The sequence below is a fragment of the Glandiceps talaboti genome, chromosome 17 (assembly GCF_964340395.1).
Source record: "Glandiceps talaboti chromosome 17, keGlaTala1.1, whole genome shotgun sequence".
Lineage (NCBI taxonomy): Eukaryota > Metazoa > Hemichordata > Enteropneusta > Spengelidae > Glandiceps > Glandiceps talaboti.
Genome location: NC_135565.1, coordinates 16,937,099 through 16,960,111, shown reverse-complemented (window position 1 = coordinate 16,960,111; position 23,013 = coordinate 16,937,099). Strand labels below are relative to the sequence as shown.

At 34.7% G+C, this 23,013-nt stretch overlaps 1 protein-coding gene across 6 annotated transcripts in view; it reads right to left on the bottom strand.

Moving 5' to 3' along the window:
* Positions 1-23,013, bottom strand: part of LOC144448675 (oxysterol-binding protein-related protein 8-like) — a 129,740-nt gene that overhangs the window by 19,689 nt on the left and 87,038 nt on the right. For all 6 annotated transcript variants that reach the window (XM_078138956.1, XM_078138959.1, XM_078138958.1 and 3 more), the window contains 3 exons: positions 14,686-14,765; positions 409-474; positions 133-234 (listed from right to left, as the gene is read on the bottom strand). In XM_078138956.1, the coding sequence (XP_077995082.1) occupies positions 133-234; positions 409-474; positions 14,686-14,765 (248 nt within the window). The remainder of the gene's footprint in view (positions 1-132; positions 235-408; positions 475-14,685; positions 14,766-23,013) is intronic.

The following is a 23,013-nucleotide window of genomic DNA, read 5'->3' as shown; positions in this document are numbered from 1 at the left end:
CATATATCATATTGTAATATCATATTGAAATGAGCCTATGTGAGGGGAGGGAAATGTGAATGGGACATAGAGTTATTCAAGATCACCATCAAAATAACAATGTTTTACTTCATAACATAACTGTTTGCTTACCTTTAACCATCCCGATAGGACAACTACTGATGGGTCTTTTAAAGTGCTTAATAATTCTTTAGTTGCTCTCTTCTTTTCTCTTCTATAATTTTTCTTTTGTGCCTATAAAATAAATACAAAATACAATGTCATTATACCACCACAGTTAGGACTTTGGACATCGAGGACCAATTTTTCCTACGGGTCCTACGGATGCACTTGTCACATTTATAAGGTGTTTGAAAGAAATTACTCACTAATTCCACGATCCCGAACGAACACTGAATGATAACTTACCTTTAAAGATTCTCTCTTGGCTAATTTCACTGACTTGTAGTCTAAACTGTGTAATTTACCTTCAGACTGCAATTAAAACATAAAATAAAACACTTGTCAATTTACAGTTCATTTAAATACCAGAACACAAACTTGACTGATACAATATGACGAATATTAGAACAGCGCCACCAACGCCAGCATTGAAGGTCAGATTCATTTCTAATTCTATATAATGCTTTGAAGAAACCTTGTTTTCCTTACCAATACAGTGTTCTCCCCAAGACCTTTTAAGCATGTCAAACAACATGCTTGAAATGTAGTTAAACAAAAGAAGTTCATTTGCATATTAAACAGAACAATATGCAAATTGACCATGTTGTCTGGGTAAGACCGGGGGAGAACACTGCAATTGTGTATTGATACAACTAACATTCAATTTACACTCAAGGTCCACTTTTTTGTCGTAAGACATAATTCTCTACATATGTACAGCTACAACTGCCGACATCAGACCGTAGACGAACAGAACCTGTTGTTACAAACATGGGAAGTAAACAAATGAATTGGATTAATAACACTTGGCTCAGCATGTTGGAACATCAAAGACTTGTACTACACCATGGTTTAGATAAGAATAGTTTTATCATAAATGTGAAATTTATGGCATCTTTATATGTACATGAAATGCAAGGGGAACTGGACATTTGTTTGTGAACATAAACCATTATGTAAAGTGGCAATAAAACTGTTCTTATCAAATGATGACATGTATTACCCAAGTCTTGGTATTTAATTCTTCCAACTTACTGAGCCAAATATAATTAATCCAATTCATTTGTTTACTTTCCCTGTTTGTAACAAGTTCTGTTCATTCACAGTCTGATGTCAGCAGTTGTAATAATTTTCACAGATACTTCAATTCAATGCATTAGAAGTTTACTTTTTTCTCCTTCAGCTACTTAAAAATGAAATTACTTAAAATGACCAAAAAAAGGTTTAAATGTTGTGTTCTTTTATTACAAATTACATTCTTTGTATTATCACCGTCAATCAGTCAAAACGTCAACATCTAGTTTTTTGTTTCTATTATTACTCCAGTCTACACTTCACTGACCTTTGAGTCTTGCAACTGAAAAGAGGCAGTGTAGAAATAAAGACAACCATAAATTTGCTGACATATCAAAATCTGTTTTATTAATAAATACATGCCATATTCATAAATATAACTAAAAATACATGCTTTCCCCATTTACTACATATAACTATACACCAGCCTAGCTAGTACATAACATATATTATTTTACTACAACATCGTAATGTTTATTATTAAATCATATCCCATTTATTATGGTTTCTTAAGAGTTAAAGTGGTCATATGGATGAGGATTGGGTATTTATTTTGGATTTTGGATTTACAAAACAGATTTATCGTGGCTTCCTACTTGAAAAATCAATGTGAAACAACATTGACTAAGTCTGTGTTTGTAATTCAATACAGTGCAAAATGCTCTAAAGTGTGTAGAAAGTTTGTTATTGTATGTATAATAACAAACATTTTACATATTTATCAGTATTTTGCAATTTATTGAGTTACAACCAGGTATTTGGGATATGTTGTTTCATATTGATTTTTCAAGTAGGAAGCCATGATAAAATTATTTTATAAAATTCAAAATCCAAAATAAATACCCAATCCTCATCCATATGGCCACTTTAAATATTTTTTTAAGGTAAAATTTGTCAAAGTTTCCCAGTTATTATATACACGGTCTCCAACACAAATTATGATACAAGGTGTGGAAATGTAGTAATTCATACTTTATCGGGTTCACCATTCCAAATCCTCATTGTTACCAGGGTTACCAACAGTAAGAAGGTTAAAATCTATCTAAGTTCCAAACTGAAGGGATACCGATTTACCAGGTCCCCAGCAAAGTTTTCATACAAGGTGTGTGCAAATATATAATTGCCTATTTCATCAGATTCACAATCGCAAATCCGCTTGCATTCTGTTACCATGGATACAAAAAGTGTTTTTGTTAAATGCAATTAAGTAGGTTAAAATCTATCTAGTTCTCAACAAAATTTTAGTAGGTGTGGAAATATACAACAGTTACTGCATACTTAATTTATGCATACTTTGTAAAACTGACAGTATAATCCCAGGTACAACACATATCATTTACAATAACAGGATATCAGTTTGGCTCTAGAAATGCTATCTATACCAACCACATAAAGTACATATCCTGTATCAGGTGACGTGGAAGTCCTGCTGTAGCCAGGACTATAGTGGAAACCCACAACTATTTCTGAGACTTAACTACTACAGGATAAACTTAGTCTACAATATGTTATTAAAGGTGGGACAATGTTTGTACAGAATATAACTTTGATAGAATTCCAAGGCACAGTTTACAAAAGTTTTTTAAAAAGATTTTCTCCCCAAGTAACCTCTGATGTCATACAAGACAGCTAACTTCAACAGGGTGACATGAACTTATTAAGTAAGTGAGATGGATAAGAATTTAACATAGTGTCGTCATAGTGATGCAACATATGTGTTTGTCAATAAACAAACAAACAACTAGACTCTCCCACAGCCTCAGGAGCGTCGCAAGCAGAAAGTGGCTGTTTTGTCTGTACTGATATCTACTGCATACTTGTACACTATCTAATATCTTTGTATTAGATATTAGATAGACTACGATATTAGATAGACTACGTTTGTCCTATGTAGCTGAAGAGGGCACACAGTACAAGGATATTAGATAGACTACGTGTACAAGTATGCGGTAGATATCGGTAAACAAACAGCCGTTTTCTGCTCACAACGCTCCCGAGTCTAGTCTAACAAACAGCTCTTCTGCTGCAAGTGCAAATCATACATCCTAACCTTTATATAGATTGGCTTCAAGTTTCTAAATATCTAAATTAAGGCAACCATGTTTCATTCAGAAATTAAAACATCCTTTCAGCTTTGCACAAAACACTGCAAGATGCTGCAAGACATAATGTCATTTTCGCTTACATGTACTTGCACGAGGATCTTTTTTTTTTATTGACACGTTCCCACAAAGGTGCGAGGAAGAAGTAATGGTTGCCAGCTAACACCTCTGATTTTAATTGGCCTTATTATCTATTTTTATGAAATGACATTGGTGAAAGTGATGAATCAATCAAAAATAAGATGGAAATAACCTTTCTACATTCACTCTACCCACTCATCACTTTTCATCAAGGCTATAAAGTGCGTCAAGAGTATATTTTTGCAATTTTTGCTGTTACAATAATACTAATTACTTGGCTCAAGAATACACGTACTCCAATCCTTGTGTGATGATTTTAGGAACTACTTTATTGTTAACCCAATGATACGTATACCAGTACTGAGTTATTAGTAGCCTTATCACTGGCGTATTGATATATTAGAAGTTACATCTGCTTTTTCCGAACTATGGCGGACTGTAATAAAGTTGAAGTGTTTAGTTCTAAGACGAAACCTCTCCGTGTTTTGTGTAAACCGTGTACTTTGGTATGAAAGTATCACACCTTGATTCCCTGAGTTCAAGTCACGTACAAAATAACCTGAATTACCATGTAAATATTTGTGAACAGAGAACACAATGGTCTCTAAATTTATAGTTTATTTCAAATTGGCCAACAAGCACTTTTTAATTCTACGTAAAAATGACAGATTGACAATTTGTTACAATCAAGATGTTGAATCAAAGTTCTGTCTTGGTTTCAAAAAGGAAAACTAGAAACAAGTTTTCATGTGGAAATGTTTTGGGTAGACTACATGTATATCTTATAAAATATGTTGTGTTGCTCAACCCTAGTCTAGTTCCTGACGATTGTATTTGTTACTCTCGCACAGAGTTCTGTGCTCCCTCCCACAGCGTTCATATAAACATGATGACATTGTCACGTCCCCACATGATTTTAGTTTCAAGACTGGAGGTGGAGTTAGGTTTTTTCTCAGACACCTAGTCTGTCTGACTATTTGTGTGTCTGACTGTGTCTGTGTGTATGTATCTGTGTCTGTCTGTGACAGTGTATAACAATGTGTGTACAGTGCTCCCAGTGGCTCTTTATCAGTTTATGGGGGAGAGGACGCACTACTATTAAGGTTGGTATACTGTTGAAAACACTACATACATCCATAAATTTGAATACTTTATTTTAACTCTAGGAGCTATAATAGCAATATCAAATTAAATACACTAAGTTTAGTTTTCATTGCATTAACACAAACTCTCCTCTCTTCTGCCCTTATATATAAATCTGGCATTACATATAACTTACAATTTGAAAGTACATTTTGTGATATAAATTAACACCTGATACCTGGCAAACATTGGACGCTGCGGCCTACATAAAAGTATTACAGTGGGTGTTCAACTATGGCATTTCAATTCGTTCTAGTACTTTAACTTTGAAATGGTGAATCTGCTCTCATTTTCATAAATTTATGAATGATCATTCTATACACAGTCACCAATTATGATGCATTATTCATATTATGTGAGGCGTCTATCTAAAATTTGATATTTCGTATCATGTATGCTTGACTCTACGAGACAAAATCTGCTCACAAATTATCATTTTCAGTTTTTATATCCTGTAAAGGGTGAGGATTTGTGGTTGTGTTCCCTGTCTGTGTCTATCTGTATGTCAGTATGTATGTCAGTATGTCAGTATGTATGTCAGTATGTATGTATGTATGTATGTATGTATGTATGTATGTATGTATGTATGTATGTATGTATGTATGTATGTACGTACGTACGTATGTATGTATGTATGTATGTATGCATGTATGTATGTACGTATTTTGTCTGTCTGTATGTATGTATGTATGTATGTATGTATGTATGTATGTATGTATGTATGTATGTATGTATGTATGCATGTATGTATGTATGTAGGTATTTTGTCTGTCTGTCTGTCTATGTGTCTGTCTGCCTGCTTGTCTGGTAGTCTGCCTGCCTGTCTGTGTATGTATGTTTTTTGTCTGTCTGTCTGTCTGTCTGTCTGTCTGTGTATGTATGTATGTATTTTGTCTGTCTGTCTGTCTGTCTGTCTGTCTGTCTGTCTGTCTGTCTGTCTGTCTGTCTGTCTGTCTGTCTGTCTGTCTCTGTCTGTCTGGGTATGTGTCTGTCTGTCTGTGTGTATGTCTGTCTGTCTGTCTGTCTGTCTGCCTGCCTGCCTGCCTGCATATGTATGTATATATGTATGCATGTTGTGTGTGTATGTATGTATTATGTCTGTTTCTGTTTCTGTCTGTCTGTCTGTCTGTCTACCTGTCATTGTTTTTAGAGTCAAAATAGAAATGTCAACATTACAAAATTTACATACTAATCACCCAGGTGGTACACAGTCTATCAGCCAATCAGTATCATTCTTACAATATATCCATGTAACCTATCATCCTCCATTTTACACAGGAGAGCTAGGTCACACAACAATCTATGTTGACCTCAAGTACCAATTAGGAGTTCTTGGGTTAAGTTTCTCGTTATAAAACCATCAAATGAAAGTACCGGTATATGCAGCCACAGCATGATTTAAATGCATTATACGTACAAGTCTACACCTACATATAGATTTATAAACATCTTGATCAGCCTTACGAATAATGTTAGTCTCGTCTTATCCATTTATCGAATCTCAAGATCTCGCTTATGGGTGAAGAGATGATTTGATACCATGTGTACATGTTGCATCTAGAATAAAATACTGTCCGCATATATTTTGTAGCAAGTTACCAACTACTTGGTATTCACACAAGTCACCTTGTGCAGATTCCCATCGGTGGTTTATGACGATGTGTGGGTTGGGTGTCCAAAATGAAAGCATGTTATATTATGCTGTCAGTTGCCATGGTAACACCGTTTTATTAATTTCCTGTTCAAAATTATCCGTTTGATAGAGGTGCTACATGTATGTCAATATGTGATCATTCTCGTCAGTACAATGATCCTCACTGTAGTCAATTGTGATTACTGGAATAGTAATTTATCAGGTTAATGTTGAATTGTTCACACACCCTGAGATGATTTAATTCATGACAATCACATGTTAGGACACATACTATGACTAAACTGAGACTGGTAAAGTACAGTAACCTTCTAGGTATGATTGATTAAATAGCAAAAGGTTAATACCATGGATTTAGACCTTTGACTTCCTACCTGTTACTTGCTTCAACCTTATTCTACTGTGAAATGGTATCCGATAAGATAGCAAAGAACGAAAAAAAACTAGTCTAAGATGAATTAATCATATAGATAGTGTTACAGCCAGCAGCCTTTTGAAAGAGTGGGACATAAAGATGTAGTGTCCCGAGACTTTCATTTTTCTGGGTCATCATAAATTTTTTGGGACATTATTGGGTATCAGCCATTTATTTTCAGCATGTATCATCGTAAGATCTTATTTCTCTAAGAATAAATGCTTTATTTTTAAATCATGGTAAGATCTCATTTCTCTAAAAAATAAATAAATTTATTTTTAAATCATGGTAAGATCTCATTTCTCTAAGAAATAAGGATTACATGGAATTATTCTTTGTTCTGAATCAATTTTCTAGAGTTCTGCCAAACAACTATTTCTGCCCCTACATTTTAACCCTGTCCTAATACTGGGCCTTTTAAACTTGTAAGTTGTAGGGCTTGAAATCAATTTTTTACTGTGGTAGTCCTAGTGGGCTACCACTTTCTGAAATTAGTAGCCCAAGGATGGTGACCTGTAGTCCCATACGATAATAATGGAGACAAAAATATTATTACATATGTACCAGAGATTATTTGCACCGATGCACGTACACATACCAGTGGTACATTGTATTTGTACCGAAAACATTACTGCATACATGCATGTAAATGAGGATGCAATCATTCGTTCTACATAAAAGCATGTGATCACATGGTGTCATTTGGACAGAGGTTTGCTGTTTTTTGATAAACATATACTGGTATGTAATAATAACAACCCCCATGCCACGTGAGTGCCAGTAGAGTGTGGGGTACTCAGTGGTATTTGCACTCATTACTCTCATGAAAGTACTGCCGCAGAGAACACTGCAAGCACTCAATGTAAATACTCCAGGTACGCCACTCCTTGCACTTGAGCATCATGGGAGCGTCATATTATTATCTGCATTACAAAGAACTCGAATTTTAAACCGAAGGTCTATTTTTAGTTGAAAAGTCGTGATTTAATTTCTTTTAAAGGGAATCCTCTCAGAAATACCACACAGAGTTTTATCATTTCTGTTCTCATCTGGTATTTTTAGACTTTTCTAATCACACTTCTTGTATTAAAATGAAATGAAATGTCAGTCCATATCTGAATATCCTATTCATAAAGTTATAAATACTGTACGGTTACTGTCTACCTTTGACAATTAAAGCCATCACTATCTCTGCTAATTCTAATTGGAGATATTAATTGTCTGACATCTGACTTCAGATAACACTGACAAAGCCATGGTACATGTAGAAACCTGGTGAAAGTTTTGGTGAGCTGTTAATTAGTATGCTAGTTATAGTAGTAATTCTTTGTGCAAAATGTTAAATTTATGAAAACAGACCTTAACATTTGCACAGATGGGCTTTCATCATCCTGTTTTAGTTCTCATTATATTCAACAGAATTTCACTACCTACACGTAGTTACAACATAAAAATATCAATTATTCAATTTCGTAGTTGACACCGTGACTTTCGCTTTATGCCAGTGTGCCCTCTAAGCCAATTTGACGTGCCACTGATGCACACAATTTCTAGTGACGCACTAAAATTTGCGTGTTCCCTTATCTCTTACTATGTGGTGAGTGTGCCCTCTAAGCCAATTTGACATGCCACTGATGCACACAATTTCTAATGACGCACTAAAATTTGCGTGTTCCCTCATCTCTTACTATCTGGTGAGTGTGTCCACTAAACCAATTTGACATGCCAATGACACATAATTTCTAGTGACACACCAAAATTTGGTGTTCCCTTATCTCTTACTATGTGGTGAGTGTGTCCTCTAAGCCAATTTGACATGCCACTGATCCACACAATTTCTAGTGACGCACTAAAATTTGCGTGTTCCCTTATCTCTTACTATCTGGTGATTGTGTCCACTAGGCCAATTTGACGTGCCAATGATGCACAATTTCTAGTGACACACCAAAATTTGCCAAAATGATAAAAAAATAATAAAATAAAATAAAATAAAAAATCTACCTATTCTAAAATTGAGCGTAATCAGAACCATACTTGTTTTAAAATTAGGCCTAATAATAAATAAACTTTTTTTAAAATTAGGCCTAATAATAAATAAACTTTTTTTAAAATTAGGCCTAATAATAAATAAACTTTTTTTAAAATTAGGCCTAATAATAAATAAACTTTTTTTAAAATTAGGCCTAATAATAAATAAACGTGATGTATGGTTTGTTTGAGTTGCAGTACTTTATCTTACAAGAGTTAATAGAGGTAAACAGAAGTACATTATCTTGTCATAAAAGAAGTGTCATTCTTTAGTAGAGTATTTTCTAATTTATGGTAGGACGCTGTCCAAATATGAAAGTGTTTGATTAAATTTTTTTGTGCAAGATATGAAATATATTGTAAACATGTACCATTATTAAGTGAAATTAATGAAATTGCAGTTATTTCAAACAATGTCCCACATTATCTGATAGTGATGACTTTGTATTGACGAGATAACATTATGTGTATACATGTATGTACAGTGTATGTATACATGTATATATAAACACAGCATTATCTTGTCCCTAATCACTGTACAGCTTTGCCATGTTTTCTAATCGGAATTTCAAGAAAAAGGATCCCTTTTGAATTCACTAAATGTTATGAAAATACCGTCAATGTTAAATGATAAAACATGCATTAGTTTCATTCACTTTTACTTATCATTATCACTACGGAGTTGACTCTATCAGTATTTTTTTTAATCAAATATATGTCGAAATATTTTGCCAGAGATACTGAACCTAGTAGATTTGTCAAAATTTTGTGTGGAGCATGCAGGCATGAATAGAACTTTCTTCGTGTTAATACTCTGACATTTTGATCAAACTATATATCCTTCATTTTTGTTAGAAGCAGGTATGAAATCGCTCTTAATCCTGATGGCTTCTCTTTCACTTTTTGTGCAAAATCATACATTCAGGTGATGAGTTACTTCATGATGCTGATCACAGTACATTTTCTTTTTTGTTAGGAGCAGGTATGAATAGAAGGTACTCAGGTTCCCTACAGCTTTCCAACTTTTCACAAAATTATACACCAAAATAATGTGACACAACAATCATGGTACATTTTCTCGATTTTTGTTAGGGGCAGGTATGAATAGAACATACTCATTTCCCCACATCTTTTTGCAAAATTGTATAAAATTATCAAAATACTTTAAAACGCTGATCATGGTACATTTTCTTAGAGACTGGTATGAATAAAAATTGGAACATATTCATTAAAATTCACTAAGGCTATTTTCCCCTTTTTACAAAATCATAAGTCGACATGCCGATCAGAAGAATATACTTTCTAGATTTTTGGTACAAGCAGGTATGAATAGATCATACGCATGTTCCCAAGGGCTTTTTTTTTTCACTAGGATCAGTTTCTTTCAAAATATATAGATAATCATGAGATACTGTGACGATGTATGATTCCTTGAACTCTATCTGGTTACCATGGTTTTGAAAGCTCAACAAAGACACTTCACATTAGAAGTGCTTCAACCCAGGAAGACAACATTTAGATATACATGTACAGCTGCAGTATGAAACTTTTTTAAAGCTCACAAATGGTTGTCATGCACATACTGTATAGGAAAAAAAAAAATTTGAATAATTTCATGAAAAAAAATATTTTTCTTAATTCTGTACTAAATAGGGACTGGAATATCTGTAAAAAGTGTGAGCAACTTCACCTAAATTGGCTCTTTCAAGAACAAACACTGATTCAAACTGAAAGAAATAACAATGAATTTAAAAGAACCACCAAAAAAAAATATAATAAACTGACTATCGAAAGATATCTTGTAAAAATTTTAATTCTTTTGTTGAAAAAATTGATGGTTGAAGTTTATACATCTGTTGGGAATGAAACTCTAGCGCCTGTATCACCTTTATTGTGGGTTGATAGTCATCTTAAGTTTGTGCAAATTACCTTATTTGGTATTCAACACCCCCACTAAACTACCTTTGGTATTCGTCATTGAGATTTACCTTATTTGGTATTAAGTTACCTTATTTAATATTCATCATTGAGGTTTACCTTATTTGGTATCCATCATAAAGTATAATTACCTTATTTGGTATTCACTTTGGAATAAATTACCCTACGTTTGTTTTTCACTATTGAACAATATACTTAGTTGGTATTTATAATCTACAATTATTCAGTTGCAGTAAGACAGATTATTCAAGAACTAGAAAATTGTAGCAAAAGACCTACTGACAGGAAGATTTCTATTGGTTGATACTTTGGGGTCAACGGAGGTCGACTTCTAATTGCTGATTTTGCAATGAATCAGTGGTGCATATGATAAACAAATCAGGCACACTGCAGGGTTATGAGCTAATGACATTCCTATGTTTTACCACAAACCTAGTAACTACAACTATTAATGTCTTTCTAGACAGTCTTCCAGGAATTGATACCATATTAAGTAGACACTGATGTATCCAAATGGCAAGGTGCATGTTTGCTGAATCGACAACTGTCCGCATCCACGTGGAATAATGGCAGAATTTCCTGTACTTTCCACAACACTTGAGGTAGATCAGAGTACATTGGAGATTATACATGTAACTTTGTAAGAGAAGGGTTTGCACGTTTACTGAGTGGCTTCCTTTTAAATGCTAGAGCCATACAACACAAGAGAGATTTTTGTTACTATACATGTGTATATGTACTCAGTTCTTGATATCCTTGTGTAATATTCTAGGAAAGACTACTTATGGCCACTGACATTTCAAGGACCCATATATTTGTACATTGTGATATGCAATATTCTAGGAAAGACTACTTATATGGCCACTGACATTTCAAGGACCCATATATATGTACATTGTGATATGCAATATTCTAGGAAAGACTACTTAAGGCCTATTACATTTTAAGGGCATACAATGTATTGTATGAACATGTCTGGTAAACAATATTCTTGGGAAGACTACTTAAGGCCAATTAAACTTTTATGGCAAATTGTATGAACATGTCTGGTAAACAATAGCATTCTTGGAAAGACTACGGCTAATGCTGGGTATCCTTGGACAGTCTGATGGCAAATAGTGACTTAGTGCAATGTCTGTATACCAACGTCCTTGCCGTCTGATGGCAAATAGTGACTTAGTGCAATGTCTGTATACCAACGTTCTTGTCGTCTGATGGCAAATAGTGACTTAGTGCAATGTCTGTATACCAACGTCCTTGCCGTCTGATGGCAAATAGTGACTTACTGCAATGTCTGTATACCAACGTTCTTGTCGTCTGATGGCAAATAGTGACTTAGTGCAATGTCTGTATACCAACGTCCTTGCCGTCTGATGGCAAATAGTGACTTAGTGCAATGTCTGTATACCAACGTCCTTGCCGTCTGATGGCAAATAGTGACTTACTGCAATGTCTGTATACCAACGTTCTTGCCGTCTGATGGCAAATAGTGACTTAGTACAATGTCTGTATACCAACGTCCTTGTCATCTGATGGCAAATAGTGACTTAGTGCAATGTCTGTATACCAACGTCCTTGCCGTCTGATGGAAAGTAGTGACTTAGTGCAATGTCTGTATACCAACGTTCTTGCCGTCTGATGGCAAATAGTGACTTAGTGCAATGTCTGTATACCAACGTTCTTGCCGTCTGATGGCAAATAGTGACTTAGTGCAATGTCTGTATACCAACGTCCTTGCCGTCTGATGGCAAATAGTGACTCAGTGCAATGTCTGTATACCAACGTCCTTGCCGTCTGATGGCAAATAGTGACTTAGTGCAATGTCTGTATACCAACGTCCTTGTCGTCTGATGGCAAATAATGACTTAGTGCAATGTCTGTATACCAACGTTCTTGAAAAGACTGTTTTTATGGCATTGTTACAGGATTATGTAATTATACAACATCCTTGTAGAGACATACCTCTTTTACACCAATTACATTTTTTATGACATATTGTTATTATGTTTGTTAGTTTTTTCATTACTCCATGTACAAAGAAAATTGGAAATTCAAATACAGTTACCACTTGTGCAGTGCCCTTCTTGTGTTAAGGCAGGAGAAAACAAGCGTACTTGGGGGAAAACTTGTGCTGTTTAGTAGAGCCAAACTGAACATCAATACACCTTTCAGCTGGGTATGGTTATTCATCAATCATCAGACTCAGCCAGCATTGGTCATGTTCTAACCCAGACTGCAGTGGTAAGAGGGGTTACATATAGTGTACAAGCTAACTGCTTGGCTAAAAACCCTGCCAGCATTGGTCATGTTCTAAACCAGACTGCAGTAGTAAGAGTCTATGGTAAGAGGGGGGGGGGGGGGGGGGGGGGGGGGTACAAGCTAACTACTTGGCCATCAACACAACCCACGCAGCAATGGCAAAAGTCATACGAGGTAACTGCTTGACTACCATTGATAACCAAAACTGCAGTGGGGGTAAAAGACATACAAGTTTAACTGCTAAGCCATCAATAAACCAGGTTTCACTCAGACATCAACCACCTATAATTTCTAAACTTGTCAACTCAGTCCAACCAGCTTTATAACTACCCTGAGACTTCTAGCACAGATCAACAGAAGTAAATTTATGGGAGAATGTAGACAAATTCATCCAAAGATTATCAACTTCGTCATTTTATAGTCTTGATGCTCTCTCAGCAATCTTAATATTCTCAAATTGGAATGCTGAGACATTACTGAAATCCATATTACAACACAAGGTCTAGTTTTCAACATGCTTTGGGAATTCCCCCTCTCGTGTACAGATAGCTTTTTGTATGACAACTTTATTTATCGTACATGTGCACAACATTGAATATTTAAATACCTAGCATGTAAATCTTCAAACTGTTTTGAGATCTCTCTCCAGACTTGTAAAATGGTATAATTCATGGACAGTGAAGCTATTCTCATAGAATTTTATAACTGCGGCTTTCCATAACAATCTGACTTCTAGTGTGACATCATGACTTCCACTCAACATACAGTCACATGACTTCCACTCAACATGATGTCACATGACAGCCACTCAACATAGTCACATGACATCCACTCAACATGTCACGACTTCCACTCAACATGTCACATGAATTTCACTCCCAAACACTATACATGCATGACTTCCACTCAACATAGTCACATGACTTCCACTCAACATAGTCACATGACTTCCACTCAACATGATGTCACATGACTTCGACTCCCAAACACTATACATGCATATGTAACTGAGTGTGCATGAGAATAAGTCAACCTTCTTGCTCTATTTGAACTAAAAATAAGGTACAACGCTATTACAGATACCGGGAATTTTCCATCAAGAATTTCATGATACTCTATTTATCTATTTATTTATTTATTTATTTATTGCATTTCTTTTGAATCAGGGGCTCACGAAGCATGTTAGGAGCAGCACCAACAGAAAATTAAAATATGTACATTTACCTGTATCAGCACCTATAATAGCATTTTACCTCATGTTAGAGGATCAAATTTTAGACCAAGAATGTTGACTTATTCTCAGTACCTGTGATAGCATTTTACCTCATGCTAGAGGGTCACATGTTAGGCCAAGAATGTTGACTTATTCTCAGTACGTGTAATAGCATTTTACCTCATGCTAGAGGGTCAAATGTTAGGCCAAGAATGTTAACTTATTCTCAGTACCTGTAATAGCATTTTACCTCATGCTCAGCCTCTCATGCTAGAGGGTCAAATGTTAGACCAAGAATGTTGACTTATTCTCAGTAACTGTAATAGCATTTTACCTCATGCTAGAGGGTCAAATTTTAGACCAAGAATGTTGACTTATTCTCACATGCAACTACAATAAGCATGTGGATTGTGGAGTGCAGAACAGAAAGTCATGTTGTTGACTAAGAAATCTAATGATTATTATTTTCATGACGCACGTCAATGGTAAAATTCTATTTCAGGTACCAAGATTGCATGTCACCAGAAGGAAATATCACTAGTGATGAAAACGGAATGACAGGCTATACTTCATAAAATATTCATTATAACTAGGATATCTAGATCTAGATAAAGCTTACCTTGCTTCTATGTGCTTTAAATGATGATTCTCTATTTGGGTCTAACCTATTAAAATATTCTTCATCTTCTGTGCCTTGTCCTGGAAATACATCAAGATAAAAACACAATTTATTAAAGGTAATGTTTGTTTGGATGCCAATGTGGTAACAAAACCATGTCTGGTGAAAGTCCTTCAGTCAGCACAAAAAAGTTGTTCATCCAGTCAGTGAACTCCAACTGATATTAAGTAGCATCTTGAGCTGACAAATATACCATATTTGGACATTACATAACATACTTCATGAGGGACTGTGTTATTGGTTAGAATTTTGTGATTATTTTAACAAAGACATGATGTTCATGACTGTGTGGGTGGCTGTGGATGAATTTTAAATTGCATCTCATGCATCTCAAGACTTCTAGAGTAACAACTAACTTGACTATATTGTGAGTGGAGGTGTAAATTGTAACTATATACTGTAGGAACTGGATCACACAGTCTGTAACTCTGGCACCATTTTCTGTAGACAGAGTCAGCATACAAAACCATCGTGAATAATACATACATGTACAATGTACTGAAACATACTATATGTTTTCAACACTGGATTTATTTTAGATTTTGTGTGGAAATTAATCCCACTAATATATTTTAAGAGATCGGTTGCCATATTTCTACATCTGTTTGTTCAGCAATTGCTTATTTCATATTCTGATTATTTCTGTTAACATTAATAAAATACACTGTACGGCTAGGACAAGGAAAAATCGTTTCTTGAGATTATCATCTGCTGGGATTGATGTTTGTTATTTATTTAACAGATTTTCGGATGAATAATCTAGTGGAACGAAATATGTTAAATATATATAACGTCAACCATACAAGTGTACTGCATGGATCTCAGGTATACTTCAGAGCAACGTGTTCAAAGGGTTGAGTCGATTGAGATGTGTTCATATACAGGAGATGATATTTGTCATTTTTTATTTTTGGAGAGCTGGGAATATTTTAGTGAACGACTTTGAAACTACTCATCTGGTGACTCAAGTCTTTTCAGATTTTATTCAGGGGGAGGTGACATCTGTTGTTTTCTATGCATATAAAGATATGGGAATATTTTCATGTTTTTGACGTCTTTGAAGCTACTCATCATGTGACACAAGCCTATTCAGATTTATTCAGGGGGAGGTGACATCTGTTGTTTTATATACATATAAAGATATGGGAATATTTTCATGTTTTTGACGTCCTTGAAGCTACTCATCAGATATGTTAAAGGTCTGGGCTGTCTATTCACATTTATTCAAGGGAAGATGATATCTGCCATTTTTCTATATTTACAGATCTGAGAGTATTTTGGTGAAAGTGTTTTGAAACAACTCATCACGTCACACAAGCCTATTCAGCTTTATTCAGGGGGAGATGATATCTGTTGTTTTTTTAAAGAGATCGGGGAATATTTTGGTGAAATTGTTTTTGATGTCCTTGATATGCTAACGGTCACGAGAGTCTATTTAGATTTGTTCAAGGGAAGATCATAATATCTGTTATAATCTATTTACGGCTTTATCCTTCTTTGATGTATCAGTTTCCTTTGATGGGTTGCATGTATGTGTAAGGGGATGACTCTTTTCAAATTTGTTCTTCAGAAGACATATCTGTCATTTCCTATTTGTTACTATTTCATGATACAACATCTCCACTAGCGAGTCCTTAAATCAAATTTAACATGCCATTGACACATCTTGTGACCAACAAATTTGGTGTTCCTTGAGTCTTACGATGTATCTCTTACTGTTTACATTGTAGTTACTCACCGCAGCACAACCTTGTATTTACCATTTTGATCCACACAAAAAATCTTGTTTTTCATTAGTGAGCACACTTTAATAGCTAGACCCACTTAGATACAATACAGGTATACAGGTATACAGGTACAGTTCTGATTTTAGGCCTTATTTAGGCCTCTGATATCAGATCAGGGTTGACTAAAGTCTTATCAGTGCGTATGCTTGCATAGTCTTCAATTTAAATTTCATTTGCAAGTCCTTCCCAGTGTCTATCTAAACGTCTCTCAAAATTATATACATTTGGTGCATCAACAACCACATGTACTGTAACAATTGATCAAGATTTAAATACTGGCAATGACAATTATCATATACCCAGTAACATTTCCAATGCAATTCAATGGAGAGCACAAGCATCGAAAATGGGCAATAATTTTATATATGGTACACTTTGCCCAAATATGGCAAGTGGCGTGCTCATCGATATCCATTCTCTCAGTGATTTGGCTTTGTTAATTTCTGTATTATTTTTACATTTTGGCAAATAAAATAATATTTCAGTGCCAATTTATGTGATTATGCGATTCAAATGATGTTTTTGTGCCGTTATACATAGGTATATGATAAAATCTTTACGGTGGTACTGCTTACGGGTCCTCCTAAAGTCGGGCCCTTCCGCGGTACCTTGGTCCGCGAAGCTCATATCTAAAGATTATTAGTCAGATGTAGTAGCAAACAAGACAAAAATGTAAATCAAAATTTGTGATAGTGCGAACAATTCAAGCAAAAAAAGAAGGTAATAAGGAACATCATTCTATAGTTGACCATAATATCTGATTTTCATCATAGTACCCCAGTTCAGTGACATGAATACTTTGATCAGGACTGTCTGTGTCTGTGTCTGTATTTTACATGTAACTATGTCAGTATGTTTGATGTAAATTGTCTATCAATATCTAACAGTAGGTAGTCTGAGCAAACGGCAAACCATTGTGACAATTGTCAATACCGTTATACAAAATGCCATTATAATATTCAGAATATTGTTATTTTATAATATTCAAAAAACAGCTGATACTACTTTTCCACTGAGTAACAGATGTGTCTTTCTTTTCTATCACACGCATCTAGCTTCCCTGGATTCCTGTATTTTCTCCATTTTAGTATGACTTAATTTAATCATTTTAATGACTGATTTGTCAAACTTGTTGTTAATCACATTAGATTTATAGAACTTATACACATACATCACTATGTACATGCAAAATGTATTAGTTACAACGAATAGTCAACTGATTAGAATAACATATATGTATATGTCCATGTGAAATATTCAACTTTATGCAAATTGAGTTATCATATGCAAATTAACTCATTAATATGCATACAACTACATGCACAACAAATAAATTAAAATCAGATTCACTTTTGCAAAAAAAAATTTTTTAAAAAGTATTATGAATAAAAACAAAGCTACAATTATTGCAGTTAGGTTACGTCTCTCCACTTAGTGTCTCATTCACAATTCTATTTCAAGATGATGTCTAAATGACTTTCTATCACCCCAATAAACTATAGCCAACAGCAAATATTTACAAAAAATTAGTTTCTTAACATCTACTAGACTAAGTATATCCACTTATGACATATAGCAAGGTTATGTGTGCTGTGGAAGACATCCATTTCATCACACATCTCATTGACCCCGACTCATTTCGCTATAGAGATGGCATCATCAACAATCTCATTGACCCCGTCTATTACATAGATGTATACAGATTGTAAAGTGAATGAACGTATTGGAACCACAGATCCACCAATTGTACAGACTAATATTATTTGGTTAAAATTAAACTAAACTTGAAATTACCACTACTCTGAGTCCTCGACAGCACCAAGATTTAAATTTCAACGCAATATGTCTGATAGTCTAACAGTTAAATGAGCCCAGTGGTGGCAGTCCTAGACGAAGCCCATACGCATGCTTGTTAGAAATTTCTTTTCCTATTCTCTCTCGGAAGAAACTTCCCGACGGAGGCCCGTGGACGAAGGTCCCGTAATCCAGGACCATACGTTTCTGGAATAAAGTGGGTTTTTTTGCAGTGATTGTCTCCCAGATTCACTAAAGAAGGGGGCTGTTTTTCATTGAAATATTCAGAGAAAAGGGGTACATTTGAAATTTCTCGTAACAAGCATGGGTACCCATCCATCCAGTGACTGCCACCGCCAGGTAAATTAGTTTCCAGCAAGAAATTACAGTCAGAATTGAAATACCCCAAGGTATTGAAATATTAATGAAAGACTACATAAACTTCATTGGACAACAGAAAAGGTAATACATGCATCGTATCATGGCTGAGAAGAAATTTAATTTGTTAAATGATATTTGCAAAACACATTAATATTTGATAATAAGATATGATTAAATAACAATATGTAATTAGAAAAGCAAACAACAGTACAAAATATTTCTTATAGTAATTGATGCTGACTACATTTGTGAGCATATTCTCATTTTGAGTCAGGTCACAGGGAGCAGTGAGCGTGTACCTGATCGAATGATCAATTTATTTCATTGATTATTTGAATGCTCGATTGAATGACTAATTTTTGTGGTGAAATAAAACTTATTTTGTGTGTGATATTGATCAATTGACTTAGTGATTATTGTGGTGATATAAAAAAAATTTCTTTCTTTCTTTGGCTACTTCTCTCTCTTTCAGCTGTATATAATTCTCTCTTTAATACTAGCAATATCAGGGAAATGTCAAGTTCGGAAGCTGATCTTTAGCCTGAAAGATCTAATCATTGTTTCCGCTATGTAATATTTCACCAAATGTGAAGGGTAGAGAGTGGTTAGACCAACGACTAGTCTCGAGCTAACTGAGAAAATGAGAAGTATTCCCACTTTGACTTAAGAGATTGTATTTACGCGGATTATCTTTCAAGTTGTGGCTCAATTGTAATATTTGAATGAATTGTAACCCATTTTTGCCTTCTTTGAGTTGAAAAGTACAAATCTTTTATGTTCTTGAGTGTAGTACATGTGCCGATGTGCTATGTTGGGCTATTAAAATGGCATGAAAATACATGACATTGTAGAAATGTACGAAATTTATAGACATACCAGGTCAATCGACTATGTGTTTCACAAAATTGTACATCATTCTTCAAATTCTAGAGGCAGGCATTGATTTAAAATGTCTCACGCAATAGTTGTGTATCGTCTGTTACAAACAAGGACTTGGCATATGTTGTTTCACATTGATTTTTCACATAAGACGCCATGATAACATTGTTTTGCAAATTAAAAATCCAAAATAAATACCCAATCCTCATCCATATGGCCACTTTAAAAACTTCAACCCTCATTTATAATATTAAATCACGTAAATATTATGAATGTTACAACACTGAGTAGTACAAATTATAAATCAAGTTATAATATGTTTATTTAGGTCTTAGACATTTGTTTACTCACCTATTATCAAATACATATATTGGATTAAGTACTTTATAAATTAGAATGTTACAACCCGTTAAGTAAATATAAGTTAACCATTCATTATATTAACTGGAACGCCATTGTATCGGAAAACCATGTCCCAGAAAAATATGTCTCAAGCCAAGTTCCGTGTCGACGTCATTGAGTCAGTAATACAACCCGCAAAAAAATTCTGGTGCATTTGTTTACCACGTGCAAGGAAATGCACCTGAGTTTTTTTGCGGGTTGTATTTCTGCCTCAATGACAGGGAACTTGGCTTGAGACGAGTTTCATTAAAAAAATATAGTAATAAGCACCCTTAACTTATCAAAATGCAAAGTATAAACACAAGAAGAGTCCCACATCCAATAACTCTGTTTGCTAATAGACAACGACATACAAGATCGTTTTAACTTCTACAGATAAAAGTATGGTCTGAACCTACCTTCAGCATAATCCCTTTACAAAAAAACTATCCACATATATTGCATATTTTTGTGAGGCACATCAGTATGTATATCAAAAATAAAAACAATGTTTAATAACAGAATCCTATTTGCCCAATACATCAGAGGCACCCATTGCTGTTTTTGTATCAATTGTATTGTTTTTATCTAATTCTGTCTTTGCATGAAGCGTTTCCTTGACTTGCGTCATTCAAGCAAACCTATTGGTGTTTTATTACAGATTGTATAAAGATATACGCCTTAAGGCTTAAGTCAGTTTGTTATCAGGGAATCGGTAAATGTTATAAGTTAAACCACCTATATCATATAATTACAGAATCATGAGAATAGGATACATGTGTATATGTCTCAAGCCACTTTTGCAATCTGTGAGTTGTTAATATACATTTATTTAGACATTTCAATATGCCTCATGCAAATGGAGTTGAAGGTGTCTGAACAAAAAATACAGAATACATAGCATGGTGGTTCTACATCATCATAATATACGCATTTACATCATCGGCTCTACAATGCTTGAAATACATGTGAAAACATTCACAAACATTTTTTTTCAAGATATTTCAAAAATGAAGCTTGCAGAGGTAACTTAAATATGTTAGTCTAGCTCTATATACCATGAGTTACGATTACTATGATCATCTTCACTCACTAGTCTAGTTCCTATACGACATGTTACAATTACTACGATCATCTGAACTCATGTATAGGGAAAGTCGTTATTCCAGCACAGAAATCTGTGCTACCCCCAACTGGGCGAAGGGTAAATGATGCATGTTATTGTCAGTTACTGTAGTAATCTATCACAAATTGACAGGCAGTTGTAATTGGTTACTTCCTTCAGACAATTGCTCATTAACCGAACTCTACCTCTACTGTCTGAAACTAAAATCATGATAACGTCGTCAAATAAACACAAATTTCAGAAACAGTCACACAAATGGAAATCTGATATCTTGCATTATCTGCGTAATGGTGAAAGTATGGGAAATAACACAAGTTTTTCATACCATAGTACTAATTCAGATTGCTGGTAGATGTCCACAAAACAACACAAGTTTTTTGAATCGTTCTAATGAAAAAAAACAAATAGTATACTTTTCACAGTTTTCTATACATGTCAGCATTCAGCTGCACCAACATTTACAATATTAAATTCTTGTCAAAATACTAAAACTGAACCATAAAGTGAAACCATGATCACATCTCTAGTCATTTCCAGAAACCATTTCACTATAGAAAACATGGTGTTGACTTCTGACCCGGGGAAGTCAGATCGACTTGTGCCAACAAACTTATAATTATATACTATTCTTTAAAAAAAAACAAAAAAAAACAAACCACTAGTGAATGTTATGGCAAAACCTAAACTGAAAGTCTGTATTATAGCAAAACAACAAACACATCTACACTCACTCCGTTTTTTGTCTAAGTTCTCTACTAGGGAAGTCAGATCGACTTGTGCCTACATGCTCATTAACTCCCGATAGTTATCGGTAGTTTTTCTCATAATCACTGCAGGACAAAACTGAAATATATTATTGTGAAGTCATGATTGCATCTATAATCGCTTCCATTTCTACAACTTACAAAACATAATTTTTGTCTTCTGAATTTGGGAAGTCAGATCGACTTGCGCCTACATCCTCATAAACTAGTTACCTTTTTCTCATAATCACGACAGGACAAAACTGAAATATATTATCATGAAGCCATGATTGCATCTATAATCGCTTCCATTTCTACAATTTACAAAACATAATTTTTGTCTTCTGAACTAGAAAGTCAGATCGACTTGCCCCTACATACTCATAAACTACATGTAGTTACCTTTTTCTCACCATCACTACAGGTCAAAACTGAATTATAGTGAAGCCATGATTACATAGATAATCACTTCCATTTCTACAAAACATAAATTTGACATAAAATATAGGGACATCAGATTGACTTGTATATACATACTCATCAATCATCCTTCATTTACAAACACTCCTGGGCAAAACTGAATATAGTGAAGCCATGATCACATCAGTTCTATAATCACTTCCATTTCACTACAAAACAGTGACTTCTGACATAGTAGGGGGTTCTCACTTAGCCACTTGAGCGGACTGCGAGTCCACATAAAAAACAAAACAACTATGAACAGTTAATGCCGACTCTGAGTTGTGTTAAATTTAGGTCAGGTACAATGGGGGGTTTAGAGTCAACTTATCATTTGTGTCAGACACAAAATTCCATTTGATTACGTAAGTGTAGTTAGTTTCCTAGATAAGGAGGGTTCCAGGGTTAAAGTTCAGGGTTGCTGCTAAATGATTGGAACAAATGAAGGCTGTGCTAATATTGGGTGACTTTGGTATGTGATCTGTGTCAGGTACAAAAAAATTCAGTGTGAATGGAGTCCCAAATCCAGCTGATTAGATTTACTACTTTGTGTCACCTCAGAGTGAAACTCACAGTTGTAGTCTGAACATAGTAAGACTGGCTTGTGCCTACGTATACTTCCTAGCTATCCATTTTATGACAAACACTACTATGTGCCAAGGCATAATTGTGTAATGAAACCACAATCACATCAATACTCAGCTTCCATTTCACTACA